Here is a 13,431-nt window from a genome sequence, read left to right as displayed (position 1 = left end):
AGCTACAAAAATGATGAAGAAATCCATAAAGGATCTATTAAATTTAACAAAGGTGCCTTAATAGTGTCAAAATACGTCTTAAATATTTGTTTTGTTCAACTATGGTTGAATACTAACTTTGGCAGTAATGTGATTTTTCACTTTGTAAGCGTGAATTTAGAAAGTAAAACATTAAAATTCTGATTGTTCACAAGTGCAGAAACAGCAGTTACTCCAACAGTCGTAGGTTGAAGAATGTAAAAATCAACAAGATTAAAACGTCTTCTGGAAATACTTATTCAGTTTATGTCATTAGGGTTCACAGTAACTTAGAAGGCTTTATATTTCCAGGCATGTGCTTCTACAAATACTTTTAACAAAGGCTGTTCCCTATCAAAACCCATTGACCTCTGAGATATTACAGGGCTTGTTTTGATGCAATGCTATGGAATTAAGCAACGGTTTCTCCCGTCAGTATTGCATCAATATAATGCTGAATGCTTGTAGTCACGATTTAAGCTCAATTGACTTTGAGATTAGGGTGGGGAGAGTTCTGTCAGATAGCAGGAGGTGGGAATGGATCATAAAATCCTTCCACTCCCTGACATCCCCAGACTAATTGTTCAATAGATTGTATGCCTTAGTGGTTTCAACTACCCCCTGTTAGATAAGTACATTTCATTGATAAAACTTACTTATGTAAAAGGCATGATTCCCTCATAATCGCTAGGAGGTAACTTAATGGTCATGTAAATATATTGTGGGACGACATGTGCTGACTAATTGTTATCTGATGTTGTGACGTATTAACGGCTGACAGCTCATCTACTTCATACTCATACTGCATGTGGCTGGAGACGTAATGCCAGGCTGACGTGAATATATATGTATTAATAACCCACGCTTTCTCCACCATTCAACAAGTACTTAAGCTAGCTTTAGAAGACTATATAAGAACAAACTATTGATAAAAATGTAATTAAGAATATGTAGTAAATTGATTTTAATAATGGAATGCTTTTTGCGATTTATTCTCTCAAGATTATTTTGTGATTTCAGAATTGATAAAATTATTAAGTATTTAAAGAATCTTTTTTATTGTGAAGCTAACATAGAGAACAAAAAAATTGTGTTCTGATTTGTGATAAGTTACGATTGGAGGGGATCGATCACAGTGAGTTCATCCGCCTTCAGGGATACGTGCAAAAACCTCCGCTCATTTCTCCTGCCAATGTATTGAATTTTGCTACCACAACTGGTGACTACTTAAGGATGAATTGCTATCTAGAGCGCAAGGAAATAGAAAAGGAGCCCTTACTCTCTGATCCATTATCCCCAAAAGAAACAAATCTTAAAAAAATGACCTCATCGTTAATAGAAAAAAGCCATGGGTCCTACCCGCCTCTGCAGTTGTTGAATGATCGACACCAACAAACAAAGATCATCTCGTGACTTTGGAAAATGAAAGTATAAGGTATTTTTTTCTGACGTATATTGGTAGGCGGCTTCTCCTCGCACTAAGGAAGCCTGTTATTGGTAGAACCTTTCTGTTGGTGGTTGTTCCCTGTGTTTTACCCATTCTTTAAGTTTTAATTATCAGAAAAAAACAATTTGATTACCACCAGCTTCCATTTTCTGTTTTTTTACCTCCCTGGAATTCCTTCAATTTTCTCTATTAACCCTTTGCCACATGTAAGCGCCTCTGGACGCCTTTACCCCTTGCCACATGTAAGCGCTTCTCGACGCCTCTGCATTATCTCCATGTAAGCGCTTCTCGACGCCTCTACGTTATCTCAATGTAAGCGCCTCTCGACGCCATGCCGGTTCGGTAAACTTAGACATGGAAAATCCCGTGATTGAGAGCGACACCTATCTGGAAATCCCTGATACTATTTTAAGAAGATATCAATGCATCGACCAATCAGATTTGTACACGTCATTCATACGGAAGTTTTTGAATAAATTAACCTAGAAAGTGTGAGTCATGAGTGTAGAAAAGTGTGACAACAACGAGGCGTGATGGCGGCTGTGGCTACGATTTTGCGCGACATTTTTGACGACGATGATGATAATTTAGAGTTCGATGGCTTTGGACCTGAATACATTGAGTCAGATATTGATCTTAACGATGTTCTAAATGAACTGTCAACAGATAACGAGTCCGAAAATGAGGACGAACGGCGACTAGTTGTACTGCCGCCATTAGGTAATGTTGACAGAGATTTTTTGCCGATCACAGTAAATGATTTTGTTAGGGAAACGGGGCCAGAACTTCCAGAAACTTTTGATGTTGATACTGCAAGTCCCATTGATTATTTCTACCTTTTCTTCAATGAGAATCAGTTTCCACCATAGCTCGACACACTAATAACTACGCTCGCCGGCATTTGAAAAACGAAGGTAGATTTGACCCAAAATGGTCGGATACACATTCCTTCGTCGCGACATCGGATATAATATATTCTAGGCTTAAGCCTGAACTGTTGAAATATTCTTGTGAAAACTTTGAAAATTCAGTTTGTTTCATTTGGGAGTTAATGTTGAATCATTTCATGTACAGGAATTCAATGAATTATAAATTACATTGTCAAAATATTTTGAAATTTTTCTGTTCTGTTTGTATACAGCTGATTTCGTGGTTATGTGTTGTTGGTTTTATAAAGAAAATAGCACAGAATTAAAATTTAAGAAATTCTGAACATAATTGTAACTTACTAAAAATGTCTAAAACAACTATTTCACTTTCAAAATTAGGTTTAGAAAAATTAATCAAAACAAAGCTTAATTTCTCAAAAACCGCCATTGAGATGGTGTATGTATATTTCAGTCAGCGCAATAATGTTGCATTGCAACAATGTATCTTTGCACTATTGGCACAGAGTGCTGAAGTGTTATAACCTGCATGTGGCAAAGGGTTAAGAAAAGGAAACCATACTTTGTAATTAATATGATGTGTTTCCTAATGTAGTTGGTTGATGAGAATTTTGAATATGGTTTAACTTCATAAAGTCATTTCAGGGACAACACATTGTGGACTTGTGTCAGTAATTAACTCTCAACATCTATTTAATTGATCATTTTTAGCTTTCCAGGACGAAGCTATTACTATTATACCCCCGGCGTTGGCATTGGCGTTGTCCATACAGCTTGGTTAAGGTTTTTATAGAAACGTTTCAATTGCTCAAACTCATTGCTATTCAAATGATCGATGCTTATAAGGTAATTTATTTTTGAAATGTTTTCATGAAATGCCATGGTTACCAAGTATAAATATAAGGATTGTGTATTATATCTGTACGAGGACCAAGTAAAATATGTAGTTACTTCAATATAGAAACACTTTGATGTAGGTACAAAAAATAAAAACAATTCCTTAATTATAGAAAGTCGTCATAGCCTGATGTAGGTACAGAAAATAAAAACGATCCTTAATTATAGAAAGTACACTTTGATGTAGGTACAGAAAATAAAAACAATTCCTTAATTATAGAAAGTCATCATAGCCTGATGTAGGTACAGAAAATAAAAACAATCCTTATTTATAGAAAGTCGTCATAGCCTCATACCCATTTACATACTTTACAGACTTTGTGTATTCTAATCTGTTTACTCCTGTCTGTGTGTATATCAAGATCATGTTGATTGGCCACCATACAACAAACAACTTCCTGCCGCAGGAACATGGTCCATATAGATATTCCTACCCCATTAGTGTTTCATGATCAATTTAACAATTATTGTTGCATAAAGAAATTAATTCAGAACAAGGGCCAATTATAAAAACCATGGTTGGGTAGCAGTATTCCGAGGTTTTAATATGGCCTTGCTTAGTTAGTCGTAGTTCTGTGATGCTTCACCGTCGCCGGCGGGGATTGGTGTGACATCATCTGTAGCTCCATCCCTAGTGTAGAAGCACCAGAACAACCCGATTCTTCTTGCCTTAGAGCCCTGCTGCCTAAACAGGGATGCAGGTGTAATGGTTTTGGAATTTGGAGCAGTGGACTATAATTACGAACATGTATTGAGTCCATGTTTGTGGTTTTCTGTCGCACCTCCGGATTCAGAAGCCATTTATCATCCCTACTATATGCAGTCCAATTAACTGGGCATCAGATGGAAATAATGCTAGCATTGGTCTCGCCTGCAATCACATTTCTTTGTAATAAGTATTTCCCTATATCTGATCCATCTTTCCTTACCAATATTGTGTATCAGTTATAATTCACGAACAAGGCGACAGAAATATGTCATATGATGTAAAACAGATTGATATTCGATGGATATTTTACAGAATAGAAAATAAAGATTTATGATGGTAGCTTTGTTTCCAGATAGAGAAAAAAAACTCATAAATATTCCCTTAGAATTGCAAATTTTTATGAATAATTTCATGCATGTATCAGAGCAAGTTTAGGGATGTAGAATCTTAAATCTCCTTTAGGCGATATTTCTCCCATGTTTTGGTTTTGTTTAAGAGCGTATTATTTTAAACATTTATATAAATCCTGGTCCCACACTGAGTACATTGCGTATATTGTCTATAGTTGTGTGTGCTTTATATGCAGTATAGTATCGTCCACTTGTTAATAACGGAGTTTTATAGACAAGATACCTCCACCAAAGAATGTATTAAAATTGTGGCCATCAAAAATCCATTAAACATATTACATAAGAGTGGTAATTAAGTTATTACTTTTTGTGTATATTCATTTACAAATAAATTCTGTTATATCTTTATAATGATCACTGGGAGTCTTATCAAGTAAATTGATGGCATAAGTACAGACTTGTTAAATTAATTCTGGTGTTTGCATTAAAATACACTAATTTCTTTGTAATGAGAAATGTTACGGAAATGTGATCTTGTATCCCACTATATAAAGAGTTAAGGCCCTTGGTAGCCTGTGTTATCAGGTATACCATCACCTAGGGGCCATGATAGCTTGGTCAGTAAGAACGCAGGCAGCATAACCTCAAGTGAAAAGGTTCATCGCTCCCTATCCGTGTCAGAGAAACAGGCTGTCTGTGTTGTTGTGGTTGTGTTCATGGGCAAGACTCTTTACCCTAATAGCTCTGGATGGCTTGTGAGGGGCCTTTCATATGTTATTCAGTGAGGTAGTCACCAACTACTACAAAGAGACCTCCCCTGTTTACAAGGTGATAAACCAGCAGACAAGCAAAACAAACACCATTAGCGACTGTTACCAAATTATGTTTGAGTACCTTTGGGTGTCGCATGCTGTATTTTTGTGTGATAAGTCCTGAGAGACATTTAACACACAACAAAATTTGACTACAGATGGTGATGTGAACTTATTGCAGAACCACATTTGTTAGCATTTATACTGAACTGCATTAGATCTGGGTGGGCTTATTACCAGACATGGACTTATACTGCTGGATAAATGCAATAGTCAAATTGAGTCTACTGAATCGATAGGTATCTTACCATTTGTCCAGTTTGACTGAACATAGAAACTTTATGTTGAAGCTTTGAATTGGCTCATTTGTTCCATCAAATACATATATACATTTCATCACCCCTACAAGCCCAGTAGAATTATGCACTTAATCCCTGAGTCATTCAATATTGTCAATTAATCTTCCTTATTTCATCTTGGTATAATTGTATGGTTTCAGTGGAACATATCTGATCATATCTGAAAGGCTCTCAAATACAAATCACAGTAATACATATTCCTTACTAGTTTTGGTCCTTATATACAGGGGATAGTTTTTAATATAATTTACAGTAGTCAAATTGTTATATATATGTTTATCTCCTGGGCAGACTCAATCAATAACATTATCTGTATATATATATATAGCTTTTTCTTCGTCAAAACCTTCCACTACTGGAGCCGATTGTTAATTTACAAGGAACATTTGATGGATGCTGTCTGCAATGATATTCAGTCGCCAGACAATTTTCGCTGAATACCTGGGCTGTTCGAAACATGTTAAACGCCTTCATCAGAAAATTTGGACTTAATGATTATGAGCCATTTACGTGATGCCACATACAGTTAGACAGGAAAGAATGAATTAGATTTTGAGAAAAATAATCATTTTTTGATGTTAATCATACTTTAATTTCATTAAGGTATTTAAAAAGAACTTGTGTTTTGAGAACTTCGACTCCGGCCTGAGTACAGAAGATACATTTTAAATTTTCCTGACACTATGCTTTGTATATATAGGAACCACTACACGACTTGAGGTTAATGGTTGGTTTTAAGGTGAAAGGCATTATGTTTGTATAATATCACCATTAACCGAAGTTTAACAGCTTTTTGATGTTGCAGCCTTCTATGCCAAATCAACCAATCAGAATTTGGGTGAATAATATTTTGATAGAAAGAAAAAACAAACAACACCCTGTCTTCTTCTGGTAGAAGAGTTAAATCTATCTAAATTAATTAGTGGTGTCAAAACCGAAGTCATATGTCTACTAGATAAGTAAGATAAATAAAACTATATTAAAACATGTGATTAAACTAAATGACCTGGTTTTACATGTACTCCTGTGAAACTGTATTTGTTCTGCTTGATTAGGTGTAACATCAACTTGTCAATATTTTGTGACCTTGCATGACCTCAAGGCCAAAGGTTTAAGAAAATCATTAAAAACATTCTTTGGCTATAAGGTTTAAACTATTAAGATATCATAGTGTAACTTTAACATTGACTGTATTTTGCACCCGACATGTGCAGTGCACTCATTATTAGGTAACCTAAAGGTCAAAGGTCAAGTAAGAGCTTTTTGAAGACAATTTTGTCTGGGCAATACCTTTGTAACTACACAAATATCGGAAACTTGAACCATAGTGCCATAGTGAGTGGTTGGTAGATTCGGAATAATCTTGATTTTCAAAGCCAGTCCGGAAAGGTGCTGAGGGTTTGTAATTGTCAGTCCAGAAAGGTTATGAGGGTTTTGTTATTGTCAGTCCAGAAAGATGATGCGGGTATTATATATTATTGCTAGTCCAGAAAAGTGATGAGAGTTTTGTTTTTGTCAGTCCAGAAAAGTCATGAGGGTTTTGTTATTGTCAGTCCAGAAAGGTGCTGAGGGTTAGTTATTGTCAGTCCAGAAAGGTGATGAGGGTTTTGTTATTGTCAGTCCAGAAAGGTGATGAGGGTTTTGTTATTGTCAGTCCAGAAAGGTGATGAGGTTTTGTTATTGTCAGTCCAGAAAGGTGATGAGGATAGTTTGGTAGAGTTGTAAATCCTGATCGGATTGGCTCCAGAGGCTGAATCGCTGTCCTCCATTCAATTATCCGGCTTTGCTGATTATACTGTCTGGTGGGTTATACTTGGTATTTCCAACCTTTTAAAATGAAATCATGACACTGCTTGGATAACAGGTCATTTGGTTTAGAATATTTCAGTTTATGCTAGAATTTCTTGAATTGTTTCTTAAATATTTTGGAAAAAATACAAAAATAAGTAATTCACATATATATTGTATGCTGAATGATAAGAAGAGACCTGGAATTATTGTAAATGAAAGTTGTTTATTTCACAAAATATCTGTTTATAAATATTTCTGTTTGGCCCATACACACACATTGGCTTTACTGGTATTTTCTGAGTAGAAGATGAACAGCATGACTCTGGAATTCACGTCTGAAATACAATCATTTAATGACATTTTAAAATGAGATGAGCTCCTAATATAAAATACTACTACTTTTCAGTAAAACCTGAATTACTATATATCAATAACTGCAGTATAACCATGTGAGCCAAAGGTACCGTATTTATTCTAATTAATACCCAGAGGGCATAATCAAAACTCTTCATAGATGGGATATTCAGTAATGAAACAAATCTAAAGCCAATGAAGGTATTTTAGGTATATATACACAAATGTTGAAGATTAACAAAATGTGATACATTGATTTACAAACAAATAACATTTGTGTAGTTAATTTGCAATTAGATATAATTTACATTGTATACTAGCCATAATTATAACATGTAAATAAAAATGACCCCAGGTTGAGTGTGTCAATAGAGACAATCAGACACTGTACCATTTCAACACCTCGCCATAACTTGTCAGGATTTAAGTTAAATTCAGTATTAATGGGGTGATTACTCTGCCAAATGAAAGGTAAACATCACATGCCAACCTGGAGGAATTGGTAAGGACTGGTGTGAAAACAAAGAAAAATTACAAAATTATAAATAATTTCCTCGGTATGTTTCATTCCTGTCTTTCATACATGTGTTGCACAGCATTCTATAGTATCAACTGACCATGAAAGTTTTAGTACAATTTGACTATAATTGGTAGTGAGATTGGATATAGAAGCTCATATACCATTGCCTGGATTAATTTTGAAGAAAAATGTTTTGTAAACAATTAAATAATGAGATATGTTGATTTTGTATTTTTTGTTGTTTATCTTGCATTGTAACCATGTATTATTTTTTTTGACTTAGGCTGTGCATATATTTTACAAATGTCTTTTGAATTTTTTTTTTTACAAATAATTACACAAATAGCTAACACACAGCTATTAAGAGTCATTCTAAAATATTGTATTATTTTTCACTTTTGAGACAATTTTTCCTCTCTATTTTCATGCTTTAAAATGTGAATATAATGTTTTTGTTTAATTTCCAAAACAAATAAAATTATAGCTGATTTTTTTTTCAGTTTTAAATTTGTCCCTATAACCACATGTCAGATAATTGGTATAATTATTATCTGGCATGTTGCTTCAATACCAATCACCAGTGACCTGAACCTGTATTTGAGCACTGATTCTGAATTTGATTTTTAAATATAAATGTAATGAAATAAATTAAGCTGTAAAAAGAGTTACCTCCCCTCAATAAAGGTTGAAGTAATATCCCCTTGGAGATTATATTCCTGTAAAAGATGCAAGTTACTTTGACATAATTTAGGATTATTGAAGAATCTTGACAATGACTAAAAGTTAATATTTAACTTGATGCCAGTTTGACATTAAGATTTACGTAAATGACATTAACTTTGTAATAAAAGCTCAGCTCTTAAAGGACTTCCGCTATAAATATCTTTTATGCCAAGAACTACTGGTCCTGGTTGGTGATGTAAACCTTCTGTATTCTGAAATGCTTTTTATCAAAAGAATATAGGTATTGTATTAAAAATTGAGAAATAAATGTATATGGTATGCTATAAAAATCTTTTATTATCAGGGTATAATGCAGATTTTTCAAGGGAACTTTACGTTGTGAAATATAAATATTTACTAAGTTAAAAACTCATTCATGCAAAAATTTATAAAATATAATACTGTATCCTATGTCCAGTACCGTGACCATAAAAATGAATTCTAAAACAGTGATTACATTGAATATGTCATACATAACGTACCGTAACCATGGAAACAAAGGTACAACATTGGGATAATTAAAGAAATACTGATTGACACATTTATTTTCATAACAAATTCAAAAGAGGTCTCCTAAAAACCATGACTTTTAATTTTGTAATCAGAATAAAATTTACAACAATAACACTGGTTGCTAAATATTGATGAACAATTATTATGAAAATATTCATGGAAAGAAAATGATATACAGTATTGAATACTGATAAAATGTTAAAACTCCAAAACTCTTTATATGATGCCTCAGGTAACAATTAAAATGGAGAAACCAGAAGTAAGAGAACCATGAGTTGATTTCATCGAAAACCTTATTTATCTTGATGAAATAAAACAAAAACGTACTGACAGAGGACAAGTTTCATTAACTAGTTTCTTTGACAGTAGTCGTTTGTTGACAAGCTATAGTACAGATTAAGATTTAGTTATATTGGCGTTAGGTTAATACTGTATGTACATCAGATGATTTTTCAGTCGGATGCTTCAGTCTTTAGTTCAAACATATCAGCAGATTTGACATGAACATTTAAAAAAATAAATACACAGCACATGCACCCTATACCATATATATATAACCACCGAGGGTCCAGCTACTCAGTGTTAGTCTGCCCGCAGACCAAAGTATTGTGGAGGTCACTCTCAAGGTCAAAGTCTCACAAGTTCAAGGTCATTGTATTTTTCAACATTCTCAATTTGTTTTTTGTGTTGATGGTTTCATTAAAATTTTATTCTTATGATCTTGTTGAAGTTTATTGAGTTTTTATTTTAATAATATTTTGAATTCCTTACCAGCGTCTGTTTACCTTTGTATAAAATCAGAAATTCAGTCAACATAACAAATTTAATGAGAATCAAATTTTATCTAACTTACACATGACCTTGAACTTGAGTTATTGACTTCCATTATATGTTGTGTGTTCAGACATGCACTTTAAATATGAACCGCCACCACAGTTTCATTGTCACCTTTGGTCGTCCTTCAGCAAGACTGTCATAGTATTCCTTCTGTCCGTGTTTAGCTGAGATGCTGCGGCATAACTAATAGCTAGGCTATCCATACGAAATCCACCTCGCTTACATAGGTGGCACTTGAGTATGCGAATGAATGTTCGGCGGAAAGCCGTGTTAAACATGGTGTATATGATAGGGTTGGCCAGTGAGGCAATATATCCCATCCACACAAACACTGACATCATTTCCGGCGTTAACGCCCACATACACGCTGCACACGACACAGAGAGGATGTTCACGATGAAGAAAGGAGTCCATAAAACCACGAACACGGCAAAGATAATTCCTAAAACCTTGGAGGCTTTCTTCTCATTAGATGTCGCTTTTTTAGACAGAATTTGCTTCATACCTTGAGATTTATTGAAACGTTTCAATAAATATTTGATACTCTTTTTCGAAGGGTCATGTCGTTTGAAGTAGACATGCTCCGGCGACTCGGTACTTGGCCGCCGACTGTCGTCACTTACACAGTGACCATTTCCAACAGCTGTACCATTACACTTTTGTAAGAGTGGCATCGTGGCATCCGGCGGCACACTTAAACGGTACATGTGGAATGAGCTGGGATTTAGGTTGATGGTGAGAAACTCTGATGAAGAAGACGACTCCATGTCATCAATGGATGACTCGTACATGGTTTGCCGCATAGTATTGTAACCTGTATCTGTTAACTGACTGTGACTATACACACGATAGGTGTTGTCTTCATCACCACTATCAGGAATATGGCCATGGCTGGCTGACAGTTTCCGAGGGGAGCGTTCTTTTGGAGTTTGATCCTTAATCGGGGAATGCGCCCTAGTTTGGACACAATAACTACGCTCCTTGTTTGAGGAGGAATGTTCTTTAGTTGGGGAACAATGACTATGCTCCTTGTTTGGGGAGGAATGTTCTTTATTTGGTGAACCACAACTGTCCTTCAAGCATTGGTCCATTTCTCGTTGGATTTGGAAGTAGTGTTGCTTCCATTCCTTGAATTTGAAATCTCGTGTGAGGTTGCCACAGCTATGAAATTGGACAGTCTCTGACAGTCGTTGGGGTGAAGATTTCATGCCATTCTCCAGGTTAGGCATATTGTTAAATGACGCAGCACAATGGAGGGTGTGTCTGTCAGTGTGTCTGTCACGTTTCACGGTCTTTATGCCAGACCCACACTTACACATATCCAATGTAGCCATTACGTTAGTTTGTGAGCCACATGGACACAGACTTGGTTTAACTCCAGAGTTTATTTGCATTTCACACGAGCACATATTAAGTTTTGGGTTCAGGTTGACCTGTTCTCCACTCTGACAGGAATCACATTTTGATCGGAGTAAGTCAGTCTGTGAATCGCACTGACAGCTGTCCTCATCAGATGGATTTGACACACGAATTTCCAGACACGACATGGAGGCTGACCGATTAGATTCTCCTTTAAAAGGAGAAGTAATGAGTCTTTCGCTGTGCTGGGGCTCCATGCCCTGTGCCGAGGATGGGGGGAGGTCATACTGACCTTGAGGATCAATAGTGTCCTGATTGGGTGTACTCGGGTCGAGGTTGTCCTGTTGGGACAGAATTCCAGCTAACATTGTAGCATCTGTATCACTATTGTTACCCAAACTAACCTTACGGGATTCATCGTCGCTAGGGGGAGATAATAATGTACGTATCACACAGCGATTCTCTCCGTATCGATTACGAGGTCTATAATTATTAGAACGCTCTATATTTTTCATGAGAAGCTGGTTTTTCCATAGTATTCTGATTGTTAATACATATGTAATAAGCATTATAGTCAGAGGGATGTAGAAGGCGAAAATTGAGCCATAAATTACGAATTCTGCAACAGTTGGCACACACAATCCTTCATTGTACACATTTGCTGTGTCTTTGGCCCCGAATATGAATATTGGACTACAAATGGTGATGGACACTATCCACACAAAAAATATTTTTAGAACCACCATCATTTTCGTCTTGTTGCGTCCGTACCGCATTGGGTACTTTAGTGTGAAGAAACGATCCATAGACATTGTACACATGTGCCAGATAGAGGCTGTACACATAAGGACATCCACAGCAACCCAGAATACGCACACGCCAGCATCAAAGGGGAAGTAACCTGGAATTTAAAAATAAAACATTATATAAATTATGAAAAATTAAAATTACAAAATGGCTCTCATGCAGATTTATGGTTATAATTTCAAGTATGTCATACGAATGTTTGTCATATCAGTTTAAAAAAATAGAAAATGATAATGAATTTCATACATTATTATTAATAGGTTAACTACAGTAATGTTAAATTCTACAAATAAACTGTATAATCTGGACCCCTCCCCCCGAAATGGGATTCCAAGATTACATATGTAATCATACAACAATGGCGGAGAACACGGCCTAATTTATTCGGACTAGAAAAGGTCAGATTAGACAAGGTTTGAGAATATGAAAGTTTATTAGGTAGTGTTTTAAGCAGCATGGTATTGAGGTTTAGATTGAGAAGGCCTTCAGGTATTCTACACATGTTATAACGTGACTGTCTGGTGAAAGTTTGTAACTCCAGACAGGTTTATTTTTACTTGTATAATTTGTAATATTTACAGGCGTGTCCTAAATACTATTTGATTAGTTGAGTTTACTCTACTTAAATGATTACTTTCATTGCAAATAAAATCTAGCAGAAGAATATTGAAATCAGTTTTCATGCTGAAATATCAAACTTTACGGAATCCATCCTCCATACCATAAAACCCATTAATGAAATAAGTATGTAATTCTGTAGCTTTACTCTGATCCAGGAGGGAGTAAGATAGTTTATAACAGTGTACTTTATACATGTAAATGGTGTAAATGTTAGCATGCTATAGACTCCCTGGGCTGAGTAGAGTTTATATCATGAGTAGTCCTGCTAGACTGGGTAAGTTAACCTATGTGACTTCATTTTAATAGAATATTTTCTTATAAAATGCCAGCACTTAATGTCAGGTGTCCTCATGTAACTAAATGTCACGTGTTGTACGTACTTATCGGTTTAGTATCCTCACCAAGTTGTCTGCCCTACCAATGTTGA

At 35.4% G+C, this 13,431-nt stretch overlaps 2 protein-coding genes across 2 annotated transcripts in view; one reads left to right on the top strand and one right to left on the bottom strand.

Annotated features, from left to right (window-relative positions):
• The window catches only part of LOC117343001 (26S proteasome non-ATPase regulatory subunit 1-like), a 220,248-nt gene that overhangs the window by 49,129 nt on the left and 157,688 nt on the right, over positions 1-13,431 (top strand). The window lies entirely within an intron of this gene.
• Positions 7,473-13,431, bottom strand: part of LOC117343002 (tyramine/octopamine receptor-like) — a 30,164-nt gene continuing 24,205 nt past the window's right edge. The window contains exons 2-3 of the mRNA XM_033905328.1: positions 10,329-12,477; positions 7,473-7,605 (exon numbers count right to left, since the gene is read on the bottom strand). Of these exons, the coding sequence (XP_033761219.1) occupies positions 7,554-7,605; positions 10,329-12,477 (2,201 nt within the window). The 3' untranslated portion in view covers positions 7,473-7,553. The remainder of the gene's footprint in view (positions 7,606-10,328; positions 12,478-13,431) is intronic.

Source organism: Pecten maximus, chromosome 14 (genome assembly GCF_902652985.1).
Source record: "Pecten maximus chromosome 14, xPecMax1.1, whole genome shotgun sequence".
NCBI lineage: Eukaryota > Metazoa > Mollusca > Bivalvia > Pectinida > Pectinidae > Pecten > Pecten maximus.
The sequence above is the reverse complement of the archived record's forward strand: the minus strand, read 5'-3'. Positions and strand labels throughout refer to the sequence as shown.